Here is a 25,576-nt window from a genome sequence, read left to right on the forward strand (position 1 = left end):
GTTCTCTGAAAAACCATGGCTCATCCTCTCCTTAAGAATTCCCAAGCCTTCACTGTGTGTTGCAGTCAGGGTGGAAGTAAGCGACACCTTTCTGATGGCTCAAATCCACCAGCTGTTCTGTGATAGGGAGATGGTCTATGTTCTGCTGTACAGTTTACAGCTTCAGAAGCTCACTGAGGAGTCAGTTCTGAGTTGGGATCAACTTAATGGCAATACTTTTGAGTTTTGAGTAAATGGTATTATTAATATTATCACTTAAGGGAACTCAATTCATTTATTGGTAAGGAATTATACTACCAATACAAACATTTTGCTGTTCTGATTCACAAGAGTCCATAGGAGAAAGATGAGCAATCTTCTCCCTAGCAATTTACTGCCCCTGAAAACCCTCTGGAGGTTCAGCTATCAAGTCAAAAGACTTGTTATGGTACATAACAACGTTGTCATTTAAGATAAGTTGATTCTGTAATGATTGTTCTTGTATGTTCTGGAGAAGAGTGTTGAACGTATCATGGACTGCCAGGAGAGCAAACGGCTCTGTCCTGGAGAGGGTAAAACCAACTTGCCTCCTGAAGGCAAGGATTTTGAGACTGTTTCACATATTTGGGCATGTGGTCAGTAGGTACAAGTCTTTGGAGAGGGATATATCATGCTTGGAAGTATGGCAGGACAACAAAGGAGAGGAAGACCTGAGATGAGATCGATTGACTCAGTGACTGAAGCAATGGGGTTAGGTCTGTCAGAGATGACGAGATTGTCTCAGGATAGGGCAGGTTTCAGAGCTAATGCACATAGGGTCACTATGAGTCGCAGTTGAATCAATGTTACATAACAACAAAAACCACAACTATCACCATCAAGTCAGAACTAACCCATAGCTTACCCTGCAGTTGATTTTCAGAGACAGTAAATCACATGATAGGGAATTGTCCTTTTTTCTCCCATGGAGCATTTGGTGGATTTGAACCACATACATTTGCATTGGCAATGCAATTTTTTACCATTAAGTCATCTGCAATTAGATCAACTAAAATTATATATATATTGCTATTGTTAATTGCTGTTGAGTTGATTCTCATTGGTAAGCTTGCTGGGGAGCTCTAGTGGACTCGTTGTAAGGAACTGTGCTGCCACCCCCAAGGTAAACCGCAAAAATCCACCAGTTGCTCTGTGAGGGAAAGATGAGCAATCTTCTTTCATGTGATTTACTGCCTCTGAAAACCTGCTGGAGGATCAGCTACAGGTCAGTTTTCACTCAACAAAACATCAAAATAACAACAATCTGGTAATCCCATGTGTGCAAAGTAGAACCACATAGAATTATCAGGACTGCCATCTTTTGGAAGCATATTAGCAAGCCTTGCTTTTAAGAAACTTCTATGTTGATGTATTTAAACCACCAACCTTCTGGTACTATGGTGCATAAATAGTTACATTATCCATATATTTGGCTAGAATTATGTTATTAAATTCAACATATTGCATTGAAAATTATTGTAGAACATACTTGAATAGTATGGTGTAGAAATTTTGATGTTAGTGCTTTTGAAAGTAGATTCAGAAATTGTTTTTACAGTTTGATAAACAGTTTAAATACATTTTGCCCATCCTACTAATTCTTTGTTGTATTAAAAGTGGGGCATGTATTTTATTTGGATCTGTAAAAAGCATTCTTTTTAAATTAAAAGCATAAAAAAGAAAATTTAATATGTGTATACTTTATAGTATTCTTTATATATATAACTGTCATAAAATCAATTAAATTAATGTACTTTGTTTTTTTCAATTAGCATTATAATTTTAATTTTCAATAACTTTACAAATATGTAGTTGAAAATATTTTCAATGAAGTGATCAAGATAGATTAGTAATAATTTTGTAAATGAATATTTTAAATAGCAATTAAATTGATCTTCTATACTTTTATTTCCTTACTTCCTTATAAGAGAGCACAGTCTTCTGTAGAATTGAAGGAGAAGAGCACAGCTCCGTTAGTGATGCCTGATGATACGAAAAGCAATATAGAAGGGGTGATGTTTCAGAAAAGAAAGGAGTTGGAGCGTTGGATGTCTGAGAAGGCAAAGTCCAAGGGGCCCACCACCGTGAAAGCAGATATAGATACTATATTAGAAGATTTTCAGGACAAATACAATTTTAGACATTTGTCTCTCTCTCTTATTGAAGCATCTAGACAAGCTGGCATTAGTTACATTGTTTATCCCAAGAGAAAGAGGATGACTCAGAAGAAACAATTGAGTCTTGAGAAATATGCTTCCATATATGAAGAATTATCCAAGCCACCAAGAATTCTTAAAAGGTTCTAGTTAATCAGTAATTATTATGTTTTAAAGGGCATTGTATATTTTGTCCTTAATCATATAATTTCATCTGTTGAAGTAATTATTTTGTTCTGAAAATAGGTTGAATAATCACATAAAGGACAAGCCTTTTTATTTAAATATATAAATATCTATAATTGGGAGCTCTGGTGGCCTAGTGGCAAGAAGCTGCGCTGTAATCCCGAAGGTGTGCGGTTTGAATCCACCAGCTGCTCCACAGGAGAAGGATGGGCAGTCTCCTCCCATGCGATGGGTAGTTTTCTCTTGTGCAATTAACTGCCTCTGAAAAACTACCTGAATGTGTTGTGAAGCCATCTCAAGAGTCAACACACATTTTTTACTTCCATGCAAATGATAAAAATATTTATCATGTTTAAAATGTTTAAAAATATGGAAGGGCCTTAAATAATAACAACTGAAATACTAGGTTTGCTTATATTTAAATGGTCAAGACTTTACTTTGCTAGGATCCATATATTGTGCAAAATAGTTTCCAAAAGCCATCTGGGTTTAACTTTCTTTAGATATCGTAAGATCACGCAGAATTCATTAAACATGTGCCCTTTTGAAAAGTAGAATTCATTAAACATGTGCCTTTTTTCTGTTTATTGTTATAAAGACTTGGAAGTTCTGAAAATGTGTTAATGTGCTTTTGTTGTGATTTATTATCCCTTAGAAGTCTGAGAGTTATGTTGTTGTGTGCCAGTGAGTGAGAAATGACTTGTAGCTGACTCTCCAGTGAGTTTTCAGAGGCTGTATATCACATAGGAGGAGACTGCACTTTTTCACCCTTGGAACAAGTGGTGAATTCCAATCCTGTGTCTATAGGTTGAAAACACAGCTCCTGACCTTTTTGCCACGAGAGCTCCCTGCTGGGAATTGGGAATTATGTTGCTGTAGTTAGAAACTGCAGAGTCACCTATGATTCATTGTGACCCTATGAAAAACATATATGTACCTTGTCCTCTCCTGTGCCATCCTTATCATCTGTGCTACATTTGCTACTATTGTTACAGTTACTATGCCAATCCATCTTGTTGAAGGTTTTCCTCTCTTTCACTGACCTTCCACCTGTCCAAGAATGATGCTCTTTTCCTAACAACATGTAAAAAATATGTGAGATAAAATGTCACCTTCCTTGCCTTTAAGGAGCACCTTGGGTGTACTTTTACCAAGACATAAATTGTATGTTCTTTTGTCAGTCCATGGGATCATTGTTGTTGTTATGTATCACTGGGTTAGAAACATAGCTGACTCTTTAGACAGTTTTCAGAGGCCATAAACCACACAGGAAAAGATTGCCTATTTTTCTCCCATGAGGCAACTTGTGGATCCAAACCATGTTCCTTTGGATAGGCTGTGCAATTCCTTATTACTAAGCCTCCAGAGTGTGACAATGAAGAACAGAGGCCAACCGTTGTGGAGATGTCATTAAAGTTCCAGGTCCTCTGCTTGTTACTCAAACTTCAGGTTCCTTTGAAATGGACTATCTGGAATCCTTGTTCGATCGTCTTAAGAAGACTTAAGATAGGTTTTTCTAAGTTGACAAATGTTTTAGATCAGAACCAGAAATTTGCTTATGCACTGTGAACATCTGTTGATCTTAATATGCCATGAATGTTGTTCATACTAGAAAGTATAGCTCCATTCTAGCCACTATCTAAGTGGCTTCTAGTATACAAAAGATACAAGTAAATGAAATGTTGCTTCTGTGAGATAATGGGCTGATTTATTCTAGCTGGGTTTATAGTTTGTATCTGCTGCCAACAGGTGAAATTGAGAAATGAACCTTTTGGTTGAGGTAGTAAAACAAACTGTGGGCATATTTATTTATTAGTAAGGTTTCCTCATCTATTTTGAAAATTCTTTTTTAAAAGTTAGCTTAAGCACATAGATGGAAATATGAAATAATTGTTACTTTAAAACATATTTCTGGAGCAAGCTTAAAAAGCTTTTATTCCTAGGGTATAATTTTATATTCCTCCTCCCCCCTTAAAGCTAATTTTAATTTAGGGAACTATGGCAGTTCGAATCCATCAGTTGCTTCATGGGAGAAAGATGAGCAATCTCCTAACATGCATTTTACAGCATCTGAAGTTCACTGAGGAACCAGCTGTAAATAACATCTGATTCTATGGCATACAACAACAACAGCAATCTTAACTTAGTCTTTGGATTAATTCAAGACCTGTGTTCCTTTCCTAGCCTTACTGATATATTAATCAGACTCACGTGTTCCATTTCATCCCTTTGTTATAATTTCCCTTTTGTGTCCCTTCTCAGTTAGGTCAGGATTTCATGTGTGTAAAATGGTAACTTTGCAGTTTCAGCCTTTCCCTAGCAAGTTTCTCTCCTCTTTGATCTCTGAGTCCCAAACTAGGTGTCAGCTAGGGACTAAAGGAGACTTTAGTCAGTGCCCACTGACACAGAGCTGTGCCACTCTCACTGATGACCACTGACTGACCTTGCCTTCCAGGACCTTTAGCTGAGTTTCTGCGTCTACCCAGTCCTTCTGGGAGCTCTAGTGATGTACTCCATACAAAGCTTTGCTGTTAACAGAAAGGCTGTACCTCTCTGCTGGTTTGAATCCATCAGGGCCTCCACTAGAGAAAAATGAGCACTTTTCTCCTGGGTGATTTATAGCCTCTGGAAACCTGCTGAAGGGTCAGCTATGAATTGGTTATGAATTGACAGCAATGAGTTTGATTTGAGTATCCAACCAATACTTGTGTTACCTTTCAAGTATTCCTGTTACACGGGAATGACACTGGATTGGACAAGGTTTCACTCTGTTGTATGGTGGGTTATTTAACAACACTTAAAAACAACTTACAACACTTAACAACAACTTAACAAAGTTTGGTTTAGTGCTTGGTTGTTAACTAAAAAGTTGACAATTCAAACCTACCAACTGCTGTGTGGGATAAAGATGTGATAAGTCCTTTTCTATGAAGATTACAGGCTTTCACACCCTATAGCGCAAGTCTACTCTGCCCTATAAAGTAAGTATAATTTGGAATTGACTTAATGGCAAGAGGAGTTGATATATTTATTTCTCTTTGTTGGTTTGCTTACAAAGTTTGTAGACATTGTGTTTCACACTATTCTTCATTCACAGTGTGTTTCATACAATCATTCTCGTGCATTATGTTTTATAAAATTAATCAACATTGGATCTTGTCCATCATTACCCTGTCTTTTCACCCAGATCCTAGGAGTTGATACTTTTTACACATGCTACTTGCCACTTTAAAACTGTAGCTTATCCCTGGTACAAAAACTATTATGAAGTATTAGCACAATTATTCCTTACCTGTTGCTCCTTCAAACCTTGAGGTTATCCATAGTCAACCCGTTTTTGTTAAACTCTTCAAGATCTTTGTTATTGTTTTTTTAAAGTGCTATTCCATTAAATATGACTCATAGTAAACCTATGAACAGATCTGAACCCTCTCCTGTATCCTGCATCATCCTTATAATCCTAACACACTTGAACACATTACCCCGGACACTAAATTCATTTCATTGGGGGTCTTATCCTCTTTTGCCGACTCTGCACCTTTCCAAAGATGATGCCTCTCTCCAAGGAACAACCTCTCTTTAGCAACATGCTCAAAGTATGTAAGACAAAGTTTCACCATCTTTGTCTTTCGAGAACATCATGGTTGCCCTTCCTTCAAGACAAACTTGTTTAGCTGTCAGTCCATGGAATATTCAGTACTCTTCTACAACATCACAGCTCAAATACATCAGTTATTCTTCTGTCATACTTGTTCACTGCCAAACTTTTGGATGCATAGAAAGTAATTGAAAAGAACATAGCTTGGACCAGGCACACCTTAGTCTTTAAACTGTCATCCTTCCTCTTTAGCACTTTTGAGATGTCCTTGCCTTTAGATCTCCTCAATTCAACACATCTTTTGATCTCTTGGCTACTGCTACCATGATGTTTATTGTGGATCTAAACAAGACGAAATTGTTGACAACATCAATCTTTTCTCCATCTATCATGTTTCCTATTGGTCCAGTCGTGTTCTAGTTGGTAGTATTTTTGTAGCTTAAAAGAAACAATCTTAAGGCTTTCAAGATAAGTGTGTCCTTAGAGTAATATTCTGACATTGATTAATTTTGAGTCACTTGGGTCTTATTTTGCATGCAAGAGTTCTTTGTGGAAATCTTTCAAAGTGAACAAGAGTTTGGGGAGTTTTTAGCTTATACTTTGTCTAATAATAGGTTATGGTTTTAGAGTCGAGCACTACTCGTTGCAGCCCTATGAACAAAAGTCACGAATCCCCTCTATAACTATCGACATTTATCAAAGTTCATAGAGTTTCTGGAGGCATGTTGTTTAGGAAGTGGATGCCACTTCTGCTTCCAAAATAAGAGGTAATGCTAAATAAATTTTTTGTTAATCAGACAAAACTTCAAAACTATAGTGTATTTGCGCTATCAGCAAAGCAATCATCATCAACTGTTACCTAAAGCTTAGCTTGTGCTGAGCACTGTTCTGAGCACTAGAGAGATGAACTAAACCTGCATGAATGAAGATAATTTGATCTTTACAAAAATCCCAGTAAGCAGGCACTGTTGTTCACATTTATGGATGTGTAGCAGACACCATTGAGTAACTTGCCAACTCAATTTTGTGTCAGACTGGTTGCTGTGTATCAAGGGAAAAATAGCTTTAACCCTTTATTAATCACTGAACAACCCCTCAAATAGGAAAAGATGTTTAGCACTAATAATATAAAGAAATCTAGGATTTTTAAACTTACGGTATTGGTCAGTGGTATTTTTAGTAAAATACATTACAGAATAATATGGATTATGCTTTGTTAAAATCTTTTTAAGACATTGCCTTCTCTGTACACATTATATATAGAGTTCTAAAAAAATAACCCAAAACCAAAAGCAAACCCAAACCACACAATCTAAGCAGCTGCCTGAACAGAACAAGGGAACATGGCATGGTTTACAATCAAGACAAGTGAGCCTCAGGGTTGTATCCTTTCTCACATCTACTCAATCTTTATACACAGCAAACAATTCAAGAAACTAGACTATTTAAAGAAGAGTATGGCAAAAGGATTTGAGGAAGATTCATCAACCTGTAAATAACACAATCTTGCTTGCAGAAAGCAAAGCAGTCTTGAAGCACTTAGTGAAGAAGATCAAAGACCATAGCCTTGAATATGAATTACATGTCTCCATCAAGAAAACAAAATTCTCACCATTGGGCCCATAGACAACATCATGATAATAGGAGAAAAGATTGAAGTTGCTGAGGATTTAACTTTTCACTCATTTTGGATCCACAATCAGTACTCATGGCAACAGCTGTCAAGAAACAGACATTTTGCAGTGCGAAACTCTATTGTTAAGGACCACTATAGGGCTAAAAGATCAGTTTAAAGGCAAGGGTGCCCTGATGCATCTGAAAATTAAATGGGAAGTAAGGAATACTGAAGAAAAAATCAATGCCTTTGGATAACGGTATTTGCAAAGAGTTTTGAATATACCTTGCACTGCTGAAAGAACAAACAAATCTGTCTTGCGCTGATGCGTGGATAAGCAGGGAATGGTTGTTGACTTGAGGAGCATATAGTTGTGAGGACCCCTGGCCTTTTGATTGACTTGGACCCATGTGAGTGCTAGGCATGAGTGAGGAGACCAAGGGATCTGGAATGCAGGGACAAGTGTGGACTCCTGAGCTTTCAGCTGCTGCCCATTTGAACCTAACCACAGATGGCTGGGGATGAGTTGACCAGAACCCAACAAGACGAAGAGAAGACAACCCATGCTGTGAACTCATGTTGATCACTGCAACCTGATGGCTTATTCTGGACTGGCTGATGCTTATGGATACAGATGCTCATAGTTTTTAAATTAGACATACGACTCTTTAGCAAAAGGGATGCTTATTTCCTCAGAGTACTGGTTTCATGTTGTTGTTGTTGTTGTTGTTGTTTGGTGCCATTGTGTCGAGTGCAACTCATAGCAACACTATGAAAAAAAACAACAATCTGAACCCTGTTCTATCCTGTGCCATCATTGTGCTTCCTGACACATAAGATCCCATTGTGGCAATCACCATGACAATCCACCTAGTTGAGGGTCTTCTTCTCCTTTGCTGACCCTCCACTCTTCCCAACATCATGTCCTTCTCCAAGGAATAGCACCTTCTAGCAACATACCCAAAGTATGTGAGGTGAAACCTCAACATTCTTGTCTCCAGAGGGCACTCCAGCTTCACCCTCTCCAAGACAGATGTTTGTTCTCTTGGCCATCAGTGGGATGCTCAGTGCTCTTCTCCAACACCGCAAGCTCCATGGTAGCAATTTTTCTCCTGTCATACAGGAGCTCTCAGATGCATAGCAAGTGATCAGAGAGACAATAGACTGAATCAGATACACCTTAGTCCTTGAACTGACATCATTACTCCTCAGTAATTTGGAGAAGTCCCTGACTGCAGATTTACCCAATGCAATGTTGTTGTTGTTGTTATGTGACATTGAGTCACCTGTGACTCATAGTGACCCATTGTATAGCAGCTCTGAACCCTTCCCTGTCTTGAGCTAGTCTCACTGATTCCAACACCTCAATATCCATTGCCCCAGATACTGTATTAATCCATCTCCTATGTGGTCTTCTTTCCCTGCACTGTCCCTCCACCCTTCCAAGCATGATGTCCTTGTCCAAGGACCAGTCCCTCCTGGCCAAATGCTCAAAGTATGTAAGACAGAGCTTCAAAATCCTAGCCTCCAAGGAGAAATATGGTTTCACCCTCTCTAAGACAGACAAATTTGTTTTCTTGGTGGCCCATGGTATGTTCAAGACTTTTCTCCAATACCACAACACTAAGGCATCAATTCTTCTTTTGTTATCCTTTTTGTCATGGTTGTTGAGTCTTCCTCCAATCCTGATGCCACATTCCTCCTCATAAAGCCCAGTTTTCCAAATGATCTCTGTTCTGCATGTAGATTAAAAAGGTATGGAGACAGGATGTAGCTCTGACATACTCCTTGCCTGATTTTGAACCATGCAGTGTTTCCTTGCTCTGTTCTGATGACTGCTTTCTGGTCCCAGTATAGGTTTCACACAAGTACAATCAAGTGTTCTGGGATTCCCATTTTCCTCAGTGCAATGCATCTCCTTATTTTCTGACTACTGGTACCAAGGGTGTTAATTATGGATCCAAGCAAGATGAAGCTATTAACAGTTTCAATCTCCTCTCTATTCATAATGATGCTGCCTATTGGTCTAGTGGTAAGAATCTTTGTTTTCTTGATGATGAGATTCAATCCATACCAAAGGCTGCATTCTTTGGTCTTCTACAACAAGTGCTTCAAGTTCTCCTAGCTTTTAGTAAGTAAAGTTGTGTCATCTGCATAATACAGGTTATTGATGAGTCTCCCTCCAATCCTGGTGCCACACTCCTCTTCATAGAGTCCAGCTTCTGGAATAATTTCCTTTGCATACCAATTAAATATGTCTGGAGAGAGAATATAACCCTGACACACTCCCTTCCTATTTTTAAACCATGCAGTATTCCACTGCTCTGTTTGCACAGCAGCCTTCTGGTCTAGACATAGATTTTGCATTAGGTGCCCTAGGATTCCCATTCTTCTCAATGTCAGCCACAACTTGTTATGATCCACACAGTTGAATGCCTTTGCATAATCAATAAAACATAATTAGACATTCTTCCGTTAGTCTTTCCTTCCAGCGAGGATCCATCTCCTATCAGCAGTGATATCCCTGGTTGGATAGGGATGGGCAAGCCAGCAGTTGGCTATCTAAAGGGGGGGATACTAGGACATGATGTGTGAAATACCTGGCTTACATGCTTTTATGGAAGTAGTTGTTGGTGGGATGATTGTAAGGGAGGAGAAGAAAATCCCCACAATATAAAGAAACAATGACCAAGGAGGATAAAAGGAGAATTGATGCCTTTGAGCTGTGGTGCTGGAGAAGAGTATTGAGAATACCATGGACTGCTAGGAAAACAAACAGACTTGTCCTGGAAAGGGTTAAACCGGGTGGCTCCTTGGAGGCAAGGATTCTGAGGCTCTGTCTAACATAATTTGGACATATTGTGAGGAGAGACCAGTCCTTGGAGAAGGACATCATGCTTGGGAGGGTGGAGGGACAGCGCAGGAGAGGAAGGCCCTCTATGAGGTGGATTGATTCAGTGACTGGGATAATTGGGATGGGAGTGTCAGAGACAGTGCAATTGGCACAGGACAGAGCAGACTTTAGGGCTGTTGTACATAGGGTCACTATGAGTCGCAAGCGACTCCACAGCACATAACAACAAACAACATAATATAAATGAAGGACTCTATGGAACACAATATACATCATGAAACACAATGTGTATGAATGAAAAAAAATCTTAAATACAGTAAAAGGAAAAAAATATCTGTCTTGGAGGAAGTGTAAACAGGGTGTTCTTTAGGTCAAAGACTGGTGAAACTTGGTCTTCACTATGCTGGGCAGGTTGTCAGGAGGACCAGACCCTGGGAAAAAAAGCATCATGCTGGGAAAGGTATGTTGTTGTCTTGAGGTGTTGTTGAGTTGCTTATGACTCACAGCGACCCAATGAACAACAGATCTGCCACTTATCCTATCCTATGCCAACCTCGATCTCTGATACACTTGAACCCACCATTGCCACAGTCCTTGTGTCAACCCATCTGATTGAGGGTCTTCCTCTTTTTCACTCTCCCTCCGCCTTTCCAAGCATGACGTCCCTCTCCAAGGAAGAGCTTTTCCTAACAACACTCCCAAAGTATGCGAGATGAAACTTTATCATCCTTGCCTCCAAAAAGCACTCTGTCTGTACTTTCTCCAAGACATCTGTTTGTTTTGGCAGTCCCTGGGATATTCAGTACTTTTCTACAACACTACAATTTAGAGGAATCAATTCTCCTTTGGTCATCTTTATTCATTGTCCAGCTGTGAGATGCATAAGGAGTGACTGAGAAGACAATGGTCTGAATCAGGTGTACCTTAGTCCTCAAACTGATATCATTGCTCATTAGTAATTTGACAAGGTCCCTGACTGCACATCTTCCCAATGCAAATGTCTCCTACGATCCTGACTTACTGTGGATCCAAGTAAAAGGAAATTGTTGACAGTGGGAGCCAAAGAGAGGAAGACCTTCAATAAGATGGATTGACAGGGACTGTAGCAATGGGCTTGAGCATAGTGGTGATCGTGATGATGATGCAGTATAGGGCAAGGTTCTGATCTGCTGTCATTGCATTACCAAAAGTCCTGGTCAACTGGACTGCACTTAACAACAGTCTAACAAAAAAAGGAGCCTGGAATATTTATTTTGTAGTCTGTTATATGCCTAGTCAATCCTTGATTCTTCTTGGTTTCTAAAACTTGTGTCCTTTCTGATCTTGGTTACAGTTTCCCTTCTCACATCAAGATTTATCTCCTTAGTTCTTCACTGCAATTTTATGTTGAGAGGGAATGGCAAATGGAGTCTTCAAATTAAACCTGAAATGTTGACCTGAAAGGAACATTAACCCTGCATTCATATTCTATGAGGGTGCCTCTTTGAAAACAGTTTCTTTTGCTTTCATTAGCTTTACATAAAGTTTTCATACAGTGAAAAACAGGATTTTGGGTGTATAAAAGAAATAATTTTATATCTATAAGAACAATGTGAAAGAGGTTTTTTTCTGTGTGTAGTTGAATTAGTTTAAAGGATGATTATGATTCTTTAATTTAAAAAATCACTTTTTGTTTTTTTAAATAAAACTAGATCATTGTCTCATGGAATACTTTATGAACAGAAGAAATATCTGCTCCGAATTCCTCTGTATGAGCGTCACATTCATTGTCCCAGCCTACCTTCACTTTTAGATTTTGAAGACTTTGTTCGAAGTAGGGGAGGAATCCCCCGAAATACTGATGTTCGTACATGGGTTATTAATATGTGGCTTAAGTTTAAACCTGAAGAGAAACGTAAACCTGTAGAAAAGAAGGTTGTTCAAATATTTCTTCCAAAAGACAAGCCTGAAACAAAAGAACCGCCACAAATAGATTTAAATGATTTTGTGGAGTCTGATCTTCCTCCAGAGATCATGAAGTATTATGAATCTGAAGTGAAAATTTTGACTGAAGAAATCAATAAGAAGAAAAACAAATGTGCATTTGCATATTGTAGGCGTGGAGCTATGTATAGGAAACTGGGCAAGTTAAAGAGTGCCATGCATGATCTACAGGAAGTAAGTGCTTACTAATCACAATGACAATATTCACATTTATATTTGCTCGTAAAGGTAATTTTTACCAGAACTTTGAATAATTGTGCTTAATTGAGCTTGTTGGACTGTAAATAAGTATAAAAGTTGTCATCTTCAAATAATAATAAAAGCACTAGGTTTTGTTTATGAACTTATGTTTTTGTACTTTATTTGAAAATTTTGTGTGAATATACCTTTACACTGATGACAGCTTTAAAAAGAAATAATTTGATTTAGTTTATGCTTATATATTTTCCCCTAGGCTATATTCTTGGAGCCATTGTTTCTTAACGCTTATTGGCACCGACATTTCATTTATCTTTTCCAAGACAAAATTAATGAAGCTTTGGATGACTTGAATTTTATAATTAAATATAATAAAACTCATGCAGGTGAGTTGTCTATGGAGATAGTCAGATTATTTCTGTCTTTTAAAAAATTTTTACTCATATTATAAATTCAGATCTCTCTTTGTCACCTATTTTTTTGGTCTACCCATCAGTGTACTAAAGAAAAGAATTATGATTTTCATAAAATAATGTTTTAATTTTTGAAATATAAACTTAAGACTCAAAGGATACTATATATTGTTATCAAAATGGTTTGTCATGATAAGCATTATAGCAAGTTTGTTCTTTCTCATCTCAAAAGAAGGTGATGAACTTAAAATTTCAAAGTCGGTGATATAAATAGCTGCATATTATTTCCACTGATATTCGTAGGAGTTTTTAGGGTCTTTTATTTTAGAAGTGGATGACCACTCCTGATTCTTAGTCTGAATTGGTCTGGGAGCTCTATTCTAACCTGTTCACCATGAATGACCCTGTTGATATTTGAAATAGTAGTAATTTAGCTTCTGGCATCACAGTAACGCATAAGCCACCACAAAGTGTCAGTCCAAAAAGTGTGTATCAGAGTTATGGCCTTTTCCATACTTCTTGTTGTTGTTGTGTACTGTTGAGTTGCATCTGACCCTTAACTGAGCCTATAGTGACTTTAAAGAGGCAGCTAATTGTACAGTAGGAGATTGCCCATCCTCCTCCCATGGAGCAGCTGGTGGATTCAAACTGCGCAACCTTGGGATTGCAGTGTAGCTTCTTGCCAATAGGCCATCAGAGCTCCTTTGCCATATGCAGCCAATATTTATCTTGACTATTGCCAGGAAATTTGGAGAACAGCTGCTTGGCCAACTGACTGAAAAAGATTAATATTTGTTCCCATTCCCAAGAGAGGTGATCCAACAGAATATTGAAATTATTGAATAATATCATCAATACCACATGTATGCAAAATACTTCTGAGTTATCATTAAAAAAAGGGATAGGATAGTACATAGATAGGGAAATGTCAGAAGTTCATGCAGGATTTAGAAGAGGCCATGGCACTAGGGATATCATTGCTGATGTCGGATGGATCTTGGCTAAAGGCAAAGAATATCAGAAGAATGTCTCTTCTTTATTGACTCTACAGTGGCATTTGACAATGTGGATTATGGCTAACAGTGAGAACAACAGGAATCCCAAAACTTAATTGTGCTCATACCTAGACCAGGAGGCTATTGTGTGAACAGAACAAGGGAACATTACATGACATAAAATTAAGAAAGGTGTGGATCAGAGTTCTGTCTTTGCTCCTATTTAATTTGTATGCTGAATAAATTATTTGAGAAGCTGGACTCTATGAAGGAAAATATGGCATTAGAAATGGAGGAAGACTCAAAAAAACCTTTATGCAGATGACAACCTTGCTTGCTGAAAATAAGGAGGGATTGAAGCACTTACTAAAGAAATCAAGCATAATAACTTTCAATATAGATTGCATCTCAACCTCAAGAAAACAAAAATTCTTGTCAGTGGCCTGAGAGGTGGCATTATAATAGATGGAGAACAGACTGACACTGTCGACAATTTGGATCCACATTGCACTGGGAAAGTGTGTAGTGGATGACTACTCCAAATGATGAGCATTGATGTTGCTGTGGGCCTGATTCAGACCATATTCTTTTATTTATTTATTTATTTTTTTTTTTTGAGTGACCATATTCTTTTAAATAATCTCCTAAGTTGTTGAGATCTGGACAATGAATAAGGATGACAAGGAAAACTGATACCTTTAAACTGTGGTGGTGTAGAAGAGTACAGAATAGCCATCCACTGTCAAAAGAACAAACAGGCATGTCTTGGAAAAAGTACAACCAGAGTGTTTCTTAGAGGCAAGGATGATATCGCTTCTTCTTGCATACTTTGGGCATATTGCTAGGAAAGGCTATTCCTCAGAGAAGAACATCTTGCTTGGAAAGTTGGAAGGACAGAAGGAGAGGAAGACTCTCAAGCATGTGGACTTACACAATGATTGCAGGAATGGGCTTGAGTGTGTCAGAGGTCATAAGGGTGGCACAGGGTATGACAAGGTTCAGATTTGTTGTTCAGATGGTCACTGTGAGTCATACTTGACTCAAAAACACTTAACAACAACAACAACAGTAGTGACCAGAGCTCAAAGTAGGTAATGAGAAGTTATTGTTTAATGACTGGAGATTGGAGTGACGGCTGCACAACATTATAAGGCCACTAAATTGGACACTTTAATTCTTTAAAAGGATAAATTTTATTTTATGTATATTTTAGCACAATAGCGTTAAAAAGCAAAAAAATTAAAAATGTTGAGGCATATTGTACCTACAGAAAGATGAAAGATCATTTTTATCTTTTCACTTGAGAATTTTTAAGTACCAATGCATATTTTTGCACAATCCTTGAGAAAAAAATATAATGTTGGAAATAAATGTTTTTAAAAGTTAAATATTAAAAAGTATAATAGAAAAATTATTATGATACTATATATTTGGAGGGAGTTTAATGTTTTAGTTTTCATAGTAAAAGATTCATAACATTAAAATTTAACCCTTTATATTTTCTTTAGAAGCATATTTGTCAAAGGCAGAAATTTTCAGGATGAGAAATGACTTTACTTTGGCAATTTTGAACTATAGCCAGGCAATTAAATACAAGCCCACAGATGCTGACATATATTTTAGAAGGGGTGAGATGTATGAAACAACAAACGAGGTTCTAGCCATGGATGACTTTTCTAAAGTAAGCTGGGTTTTTTTTTGCATATAATACTATTAATTTTATATTTCAGGTCATAAGTTTCTTGTACCAATATTATAATAGACTTTGAAGGTCATACAATATATAATTGAGAGAATTACAATTTAGAAGTAAGAGTGTTTTTGTAATTTTTTTCTTGATACTAATCCTATCAATGATTCTTAAACTTTTGGAAAACAAGTGTATTCATATCAAAGATTTGTGGTTGGAGTCACTGAAACAACTTTAAGAGTATGTGAGTTCTCCAGCTTTCTCTTTTAAACTGCAAAACTGGTTGAGAGGCTTTTGGACATTACTTCTTCTCTTCAAATAACATAGAAAATTATTTTTTCACAGTATTTATTCACTTCTACAGTGAAAAATCTCTGTTCTCAGAAGGAATGTGCACTGGTTTGCTAATTTAATCACTGTCACTCACAAATTCTCCAAATCACACTGCTGTCATAGATTGTGACTCATATAGACAATGGGGTTCCTAGGCTATAAATGGAAACTAGGAAAACCTGGCTATGTTTGCCTCTTGCAGGCTCTGATGAATCGCAGGAGATGTGTGGCCTTTGGGTTACCAGTTCATCTCACTATTCCACGAGAGCTCTCAGTTATGACTGGGCCCTCTATTACGTAGTAGATAAAATGGTGATGACTAAAACAGACATTTTTCTGGATTATTAGAGTGTGTATTTAAAGGAAAGGACAGATATAAGCATAAGGCATAAGCATATGCATAAATAAATATGCATCTGTAAATTATGATCTTTTTGAAGAAAAGAAAGATAAGAGGGGCTACTTTTTGTATTCAGTTTAGGGAAGTCAGACAATGCTTCTTTGAAGAAGTGAATATTTAGCTGACCTAGACTTGACAATAGAGCCAGGGCAAAATATTCCTCATTGCAGTGGAATTTTCACTGTTACCTTCTGACTTCAAACTTCAAATTCTTAGTTCTTAGTACAACTGAGACTTTAGAAGACATAATTAAAATAATTTATTTTGTCATATTCCCAGCTTCTGCTTTTTAAAAGGCCAAGAGCTACACCCTTGACATACTTCTGCTTGATGACAATATTTGTAAGTTTGATAACTTCTTTAGAGCGATCATTGCAATTGAATTGGAAATGTTTCATAGCTGACTTGCCTGTGGGTTTTCAGAGGCTATAAAACATGGGAGATTTTTCATCTTTTCTCATGGAACTGCTGGTGGATTTGTATTGCCAAAGGGTGCCACTTTGAAGTTAGCAGCATGACTCCTGAGCTGAGTTACAGTCCCATAGGCACAAAGTATGCTATTTACTTCCTCTGAAAACCTGCTCTAGCATCAACTGTGGCTCGATCTGACTCCAGGGCACACAACAACAATAAGGAAACAAAGATTCTCACCACTGGGCTGATTGGCAGCACCATGATGGATGGTGAAGAGACTGAGATTGTAAACAGTTTTAGTTTGCTTGGCTCCACAATCAACATTCTTGACACTGGCAGCCAGGAAATAAAAAGATGTATTGGGAAAGTCTGCTGTCATAGACCTCTCCACAGTACTAAGGAGCAATGATGTCAGTTTGGAGACTAAGGTACACTTGATACAGGCCATGGTTTTTGTAATCACTTGCTATGCAGCTGAGACCCGGACAATGAATAAGGAGGACAGAAAAAAAAATTGATGCCTTTGAGAGGTGGTGTTGGAGAGGAGCACCAAACATCCTATGGAAAGCCAAGAGAACAAATATCTCTTAGAGAGGGTGCTGCAAGAGTGCTCTTTGCTGGCATAATTATAAGGTTTTGCCTCCCATACTTTGAGCATGTTGCTAGGAGGTGCTATTATATGGAGAAGTACATGATGTTGGGAAGGGTGGAGGGTCAGTGAAGGAGAAGACCATTGAACAGGAGGATTGATGTGGTGATTGGCACAATGGGGTCTTGTGTGTCAGGAAGTGTGAGGATGGCACACAATAGAACAGGGTTAAGATCTTTTGTTCATACGGTTGCTAGGATTTAATATACTTGACTTGATGGCCCCTAACAACAACAGTGGTAAGAAGTTACACAACAATCCCAAAAGCACACAGTTTGAATCTACCTGCTGCTACTCCATGGGAGAAGTATGGGCAAGCTCCTCCCGAGAAATGTACTGCCTCTGAAAACCTGCTGGAGGGTCAGCTATAAGTCGGTGATGACTTGATGGCACACAAGAAGAACACTTTGTCTCCTTCAGATTTTTTGTTTCCTTCCTCCATTTGATGTTGATAATTTAAAATCTATTAATATAGCTCTGTGAAATGAAATGAGTTTCAGAATAATTAGATGTGATTTTTTAAAAACGCCTGTTTACTTCATGATTTAATTTCTACTCTCAATAGATTATACACTTTTTAGCTGAGTGTAAGACCATTTTAGTTAGGAGTTGATTCCATGGCAATGTATTTATACAATAATTTAGTCTGTTTACCTTATTGCTTCATATGTATATTAGAAATAAATGAACAATACTTTCTTCTCACTATTTTGAGAACTGAATAAACCCAATTTGTACTTAATTGAATCATCCATGGTGGTGATTAATAATCAGTTTAAGATCTATTATCTTCAGTTATGATAAAAAGCTGTTAAAATAATTAATATCTGAGCTCTAGTGGCCTAGTGGTAAGGGCCTGCACTGCCAGCTCAAAGGCAAATGACTCAGATTGACCAATTGCTTTGTCAGAGAAAGGCAATCTACTCCTGTGTGATTTAAGGCCTCTGAAAACCTGCTGGAGGGCCAGGTATGAGTCAGTTCTGATTTGACGATACGTAACAATGACAATGGCAAGTCTACTTGAACAATCAACTTTTTATTTTTAGTCTATAAAACTTTCAGCAAGAATAACTCAGTCTCTTAAGGACAAATGCTGCATAAGACCATTATTGTAAAAATAGAAGGATAACTAATAAAACATGTATTGGGAGCTCAAAGGTATAAGGGGTAGGAGCAGAGGGATAAGGATGGTAGGGGAGAAACCACAAGGTTGCACAGTTTGGTGGGTGGGTGGGGAAGGAAATGAGAAGGACCAAGGTGAAAAAAACAGGGTAATGATAGACAAGGCCCAATGATAATTACTTTAGCAAAACATAATGCATGAAAATGATTGTATGAAACATAATATGTATGAAGAATAGTGTGAAACACAATGTATATGAACTTTGTAAGCAAATAAAAGATTTTATGTCTTAACACATGATAGGTATTTTGTTTTCCTATTTCTTAGAAAACATCCGTTTTCTAGAAGTAAATGAATAATGGAGTTCCTGAAAATAACAGCCTTAATTAAATACAAGTCTGAAAGTTGTAGAATCTTAAAGTGATTTGATCTTATGCAATCTGAAGTTAAAAAAAGAAATAGTTGTAGTATATCTAATTTACTGTGGGATTAAGTATTTTTCTAAAAATTATTATATGTTTATGTATTCTTTCTATTTCTAGTGTATTTTTTATGATCCTAGAAGGACAGATGCACTTATAAAACGTGGGATGTTTTACTTTGAAAATGAAAATTGGGTTGCAGCCATAAATGACTTTACAAGCTTGTTAAAAGTAGACTGCCAAAGTTCCCAAGCATGGTAAGGGTTTAAAATGTGTTTTTGAAACATAATCTCAGGGAATAAAAGTACTGAAATACAAAAGACTGTTGTTAGAGTTCGTTGAGTCACCTGTAATTCATAGTGATCCTGTGTACAATAGCTCCAAACTCTTTTTCTATCCTTAACCAATTTCAATGCCTCCCAAAACACCTAACCTGTTACCCCAGTTACTGTGTCAGTTTATCTCCTGCAGGGTTTTGCTCTCTTTCACTGTCCCTCTACCCTTCCAAGCATGATGTCCTTCTCCAAGGATTGGTCCCTCCTGGCAACATGCTCAGAGTATGTTAGACAGAGCTTCAAATTCCTTGCATGCAAGGAACACTTGTTTTCACTCTCTCCAGGAAAAATCTGTTTGTTCTCCTTAACAGTCCATGACATGTTCAATACTCTTCTCCAGCAGCACAACTCAAAGGTATTGATCCTTCTTCTGTCAACCTTAGTCACTGTCTAGATCTCTGATGTGTAGCAACTAATTGAGAAGCCTGTATCATCCAAATTTTAGTTTCTAGACTGACATATTTGCTCTTCTGAACTCTGGAGAGGTTCCTGACAGCAAATTTTCCCAAAGCAATTAGTCTTTTGATTTCCTGACTGTTGATGCCAAGAGTGTTGACTGTGGAGCCAAGCAAACTGAAATTTTTAACAGTCTTACTCTCCTCTCCATCTATCATGGTGCTGCCAATTGACCCAGTGGTGAGAATCTTTGTTTTCTTGATGTTGAGCTACAATCTGTATTGAAGACTGCAGTCCTTGACCTTCTGAAGCAAATGCTTGAGGCCCTTCTCAGTTTTAGCAAGCAAGGTTGAGCCATTTGCATAATGCAGGTTATTGATGAGTCTTCTTCCAACTCTGATGCCAAATTCTTCCTCATAAATCCCAGCCTCAAGAATGATATGCTCCACATATATATTGAAAAGATATTGAGACAGGACACATCCCTGATGTACACTTTTCCTGATTTTGGACCATGCAATGTTTTTTTTCTTTGTTCTGATGAATGCTTCCTGATCTAAGCATAGGTTTTGCATTAGTAGAGTCAGGTGTTCTCAATTCCTATTCTTCTCAGAGTCAGCCATAATTTGCTGTGATGCACACAGTCAAATGCCACTGATATTCGTAGGAGTTTCTAGGGAACAAAAGTATTGAAATATATAAAGTATCCCTTTAAAAAGAATGAATGTGAATGAAAGTCCTTTTCTACACCTTAACAATAATGGGTAAGTTAGCAACCATGAAACAACATTTCAGAGTTATTTCATTAAAATTTGTTAAATAACAGTTGTTATGTGCCAATAAATTAGAGGCAATGCATAGCTGATCCTCTAGCGGGCTTTCAGAAGCTGTAAATGATGTGGGAGACTGCTCATCTTTCTGCCCTGTAGCTGCTGGTAGATTCATGCCACCTGCCTTGGGTTGGCAGTGCAACTCATTACCACTAGGACATCAGAACTCACTAAAGGCTATCAATTTTCAAACATTTGTCGTCTTTGTTGTTAAGTACCTTTGACACGACTTTGCCTCCTTTGCGGTCATCATGTTCGCTGATATGCTTGAGCACCTTGTTATGATTGCTGTCAGTCCTTCCTGTTGATGTTCTTCCTCTCTTTTTCTAACCTTCCACCTTTGCCAGCATCTTTCAACACCCCCCCCCCAACCCCACCATAGACTTGTCTCTGGAAGCTCAAGGGATATCAGGTGGCCTAGTACTGAGAAGTTGTGCTACAATCCCTAAGACTCACAGTTCAAATTAACCAGCTGCTTTCTGTGGGACAAGAATGAGTAATCTCATCCCCTGTGATACACCCTCTGAAAGCTCACTGGAGGGTCAGCTGTGTGCCAGATCCGACCGGATAGTATACAACAAAAGTCTCTCCTGTTACCAAGAAAGAAAACTACAGACCAATATCTCTCATGAATATAGATGCAAAAATCCTTAACAAAATTCTAGCCAATGGAATCTAAAAGCATATAAAAAAGTAATTCACCATGACCAAGTGGGATTCATAACAGGTATGCAAAGATGGTTCAACATAAGAAAAATAATCAACATCATTCACCATATTAACAAAGTAAACAACAAGAACCATATGATCTTAGCAATTGATTCAGAAAGGCATTTGACAAAATCCAACACCCCTTCCTGACAAAGACACCTAGAAAATTTGGGATAGAAGGGAATTTCCTCAACATAGTGGTAAGTATATACGCAAAACCAAGAGCCAGTATCATTCTCAATGGAGAAAGATTTTACCTTGAGACCAGGAATCAGACAAGGATGCCAACTGTCACCACTTCTATTCAATATTGTATTTGAAGTGCTTGCTAGAGAAATAAGACAAGAGAAGGAAATAAGATGCATCCAGATCAGCAAAGAGATGGTTAAACTATTGCATATGCAGATGATATGATAGAGTACACAGAAAAGCCCAAAGACTCAGCAAAAAACCCCTGTGAGAGCTAGTAGGCCAATTTAGTAGAATGGTAGGATATAAGATCAACATTTAAAAATCAGAGGGATTCCTCTACAGTAACAGAGAGAACTCAGAGGAGGAAACCAAGAAAGCAATATAATTTGCAATAGCCAACCACTAATTAAGATACTACTTGGGAGTGAACCTATCTAGAAACCCAAAAGACCTATATAAAGTAAACTACAGAATATTTCTGCAAGACACAAGAAAAGACCTAACTAAATGGAAAAAAGTATACTGTTTATGGATAAGAAGACTCAGTATTGTGGAAATGACAGTTTCACCAAAAGCAATCTACATGTTCAATGCAATCCCAATACAGATACCAAAGTCATTTTTTTTTCAAGGAGATTGAAAGAGAAATTGTCAAGTTTATTTGGAGAGGAAAGAGACCCCCAAATAAACAAGCACTTCTAAAAAACAAAATTGAAATTGGAAGCATAGCACTCCCTGACCTCAAAACTTACTATGCAATGGTAATAACCAAAACAGCGTAATAGTGGTACAATGATAGGACCAGTGTCAACTTATATTTGACAAGGAAATAAAACCCATCAAATAGGGAAATGACAACTTCTTCAACAAATGGTCCTAGGAAAATTGGACTGTTACCTGCAGAAAGCTGAAACATAATCCACATCTTATACCATACACAAAAATCAAGTCAAGGTGGATCAGAGACCTTGGAGTAAAGCCAAAACCTTAAAGTTCATCAGAGACAAACTAGGATCAAGCTTAGACAGCCTAGTCTATAGAATAAAGAGACTGCCAAATACACGCAGAATGCACAATCTGGAGAGGATTAAATTGATGAATGAGACCTTCTAAAGATTAAATCTCACATAAAAAACTTTATCTAACAGAGTGGAAAGAAAACCTACTGACTGGGGAAAAAACATTTGGCGATACCATTTCAAATAAGGGTCTCATATCCAAAGTTTACAGAATCCTATAGGTCCTCCACAAGAAAAAGCCTGGTAACCCAATTATAAAATGGGCAGAAGACATGGAAAAAATTGTCACAGAGGGAAATAATTGAGATGGCCAACAGTCACATAAAGAAATGCTCAAAATCGTTCACAATAAGACGCAAATCAAAACCACGATGAGATACCATTTCACTCCAGTAGCAGTGGCAAAGTTTGACAGGACAGCAAGTAATAAATTTTGGAGAAGATGTGGTGAGATAGAAACTCTTATATATTGTTGGTGTCATTGTAAAATGTAGCTTGGCATTTCCTCAAAAAGCTGAATATAGAAATTCCATATGACCCATTTATTCTACTGCTTGGAATATACCCTGAAAAAGTGAGAACTGAGACATAAATGGAGACTTGTACACCAATGATCATAGCAGCATTAATCACCATCTTAAGAACATGGAAACAGCCCAAGTGTCCATCAAAAATGAATGGATTCAGAAATTGTGGTACATTCAAATAATGGAATACTATGCAGCACTTAGTAGCAACAATTTAGAAAAATACTGTCTAACTTGGGAGAGACTGGAAAACATTATGCTGAGTGAAAAATAAAAACAAAAAAACAAAACACCAACCAAGCAACCAGTCTTTTTTTTTTAAATTTTTTATATTGGGAAAAAACATATTGGGGGTACAAGGAGGTGAGGGTTGGGGGCAGAAGGGTGCAGATGGGCCAGGATGCAGTTGCAGAGCTGCACAGTTTGGTCAGTGGGGGGAGGTAGGTGAAGGAAATGATGAGGGTCCAGTGGGAACGAGATGCTACAGAGGAATGACAAGCATTTTCCAATGGTAATTAAACCAACTGTCTTATTGGTTTGGGAATTGGATGCAGACTCTCTGGCTTTTCATGCTGAACAGGGGCGTAGATGTAAAGGGGGAAGGGAGGACGCTTTATCACCTTACTGGTGGTCTTGGGTTAAAGCTGCTTGCCTTCTTGCTCTGTTAGAAGATATTTTCCTGTCATTTACTCCCCTCTGGACTGCAAAGTGTTTTCCCAGGTGGGTCCAGTGGGGATGGCTGGTTGAACCCAGAGGCTCCATCCTCCTTCGCTTCCTTAGCTGTCAGTTGTATTTCCTTTTTGTCACTGGCACTGGGTTCAGGATCAATTCTGGAGTAAAAATCAGTGTTAAGGTTACCTATAGGAAAGGGAGCAAACCTAGAGAGAACAAACTTGTGAGTTACAAATAGAAGGGCTTTGAGGGTGTTGCTTTCAGGTTTACTGGGGGGGAGGGTGGCAGAAAGTGGCCTAGGTAACATTCTCTGGATACTCTAGGCATTCTTTTTTTTTCTCCTTCCCCGCCCAGGGGTCAGATGGCACAATCTGGGGACTGAGGAGCTCACCCTGAGGGCCACGACGGCTCACCCCAAGCCGAGGGCCGAGGGCAGCCCTCCAAGGGCAGAGGGCTGCGACGGCTCGCCCCCAACCAGTCTTATAAGACTATTGTAAAAATAGAAGGATTAGCTCTGGTGGCCTAGTGGCAAGAATCTGCATTGCAATCTCCAAGTCACATAATTTGAGGCCACTAACTAACTGCTCTGTGGGAGAAGGATGAGCAATCTCCTCCTGTGTGATTAAGTGCCTCTTAAAACCTGCTGGATGTTTAGCTAGGGGTCGGTTCCAATTTGATGGTACCCAACAATAACTAACAACAGCAACTAGCAAAAAGGCTTGCACAGTTTCTTGGGTGAAGGGAGGAGATAATGGAAATGGCAAGGATATGAGTGAAAAGGCAGGGTAATGATGGGTAAGGTACAATGATGATTAATTTTATAAAACATAATGTATGGAAGTGACTATGAAATACAATATGAATGAGGAGTAATGTGAAACACAATATATAGGAACTTTGTAACAAACCAATATAACTTTTTTAAAAAATAAAATGTTTTTTAAAAATAAAATGTTTAACAACTTCAACATTTTCTTGATTTATCATGATGTTTCTACTTAATCCATATGTGAAGATTGTTTTTTATGTTGAAGGATAATATATATTAAGGTCTGCAGTCTTTGATATTCCTCAATAATGTTTCAAGTCTACCTTGTTTTTAGCAAATAAGGTTGTGTTATCTGCATATTGCAGTTTTTAGCAAATAAGGTTGTGTTATCTGCATATTGCAGGTTATTAATGGGATTTCTTTTAATCCTGGTGCCATGTTCTAGTTTATATTCTCCAATGTGGATTATTTTCTCAGCATACAGATGGAATAAGTATAACTAAAGGATATAACATAGAAACCTCCTCTACTTTTAAGCCCTATATTGTTCTTTTCTGTATACAAGTTCTGTATGAGTACATTTAGCTGTTGTGGAGTTCCCATTCTTTACAGTGTTGTGTATAATTTATTATAACCCACAGAGTTGAGTGTATTTACACAGTCAATAAAACAGAGGCACACATCTTTCTAGTATTCTCTACTTTGAGCCAATGTCCACCTGATGTTATCAATGATACTCCTAGTTCCACATGCCCTGCTGAACTCAGCTTAAACTTCTGGCAGTTCTTTGGTGATATCCTACTCCAACTAACCCTCCAGCACTCCAAGCCATTCCCCAGGCTGCAAATCAAACAGGAGGTGATTGTTTATCATTTTCCCCATGGAGCCACTGGTGGAGTTGAACAGCCTTTATGTTAACAGTTTAATTCGCTAAGGACTGTACCACCAGAGCTCCCTCCCTAGAGTTATGAGTTGAGTTCTGCTTTATTGTTTTTTATCCTGTGCGAGGAGCTATAGTCAGAAAATCAAAAGGGCCGAACTTGCTCAGCATTTCTTAAGCTCAAGGAACTGAAGAACA

At 37.9% G+C, this 25,576-nt stretch overlaps 1 protein-coding gene across 1 annotated transcript in view; it reads left to right on the forward strand.

The window, feature by feature from the left end:
• The first annotated feature begins 1,997 nt into the window (after positions 1-1,997).
• The window catches only part of LOC102862704, a 135,557-nt gene continuing 111,978 nt past the window's right edge, over positions 1,998-25,576 (forward strand). Inside the window, exons 1-5 of the mRNA XM_006891584.1 lie at positions 1,998-2,317; positions 12,119-12,584; positions 12,865-12,994; positions 15,525-15,697; positions 19,168-19,304. Coding sequence (XP_006891646.1) covers positions 1,998-2,317; positions 12,119-12,584; positions 12,865-12,994; positions 15,525-15,697; positions 19,168-19,304 — 1,226 coding nt within the window. The remainder of the gene's footprint in view (positions 2,318-12,118; positions 12,585-12,864; positions 12,995-15,524; positions 15,698-19,167; positions 19,305-25,576) is intronic.

The sequence above is a fragment of the Elephantulus edwardii genome, unplaced genomic scaffold (genome assembly GCF_000299155.1).
Source record: "Elephantulus edwardii isolate Elephantulus edwardi_28Jun2011 unplaced genomic scaffold, EleEdw1.0 scaffold00100, whole genome shotgun sequence".
Classification (NCBI taxonomy): domain Eukaryota; kingdom Metazoa; phylum Chordata; class Mammalia; order Macroscelidea; family Macroscelididae; genus Elephantulus; species Elephantulus edwardii.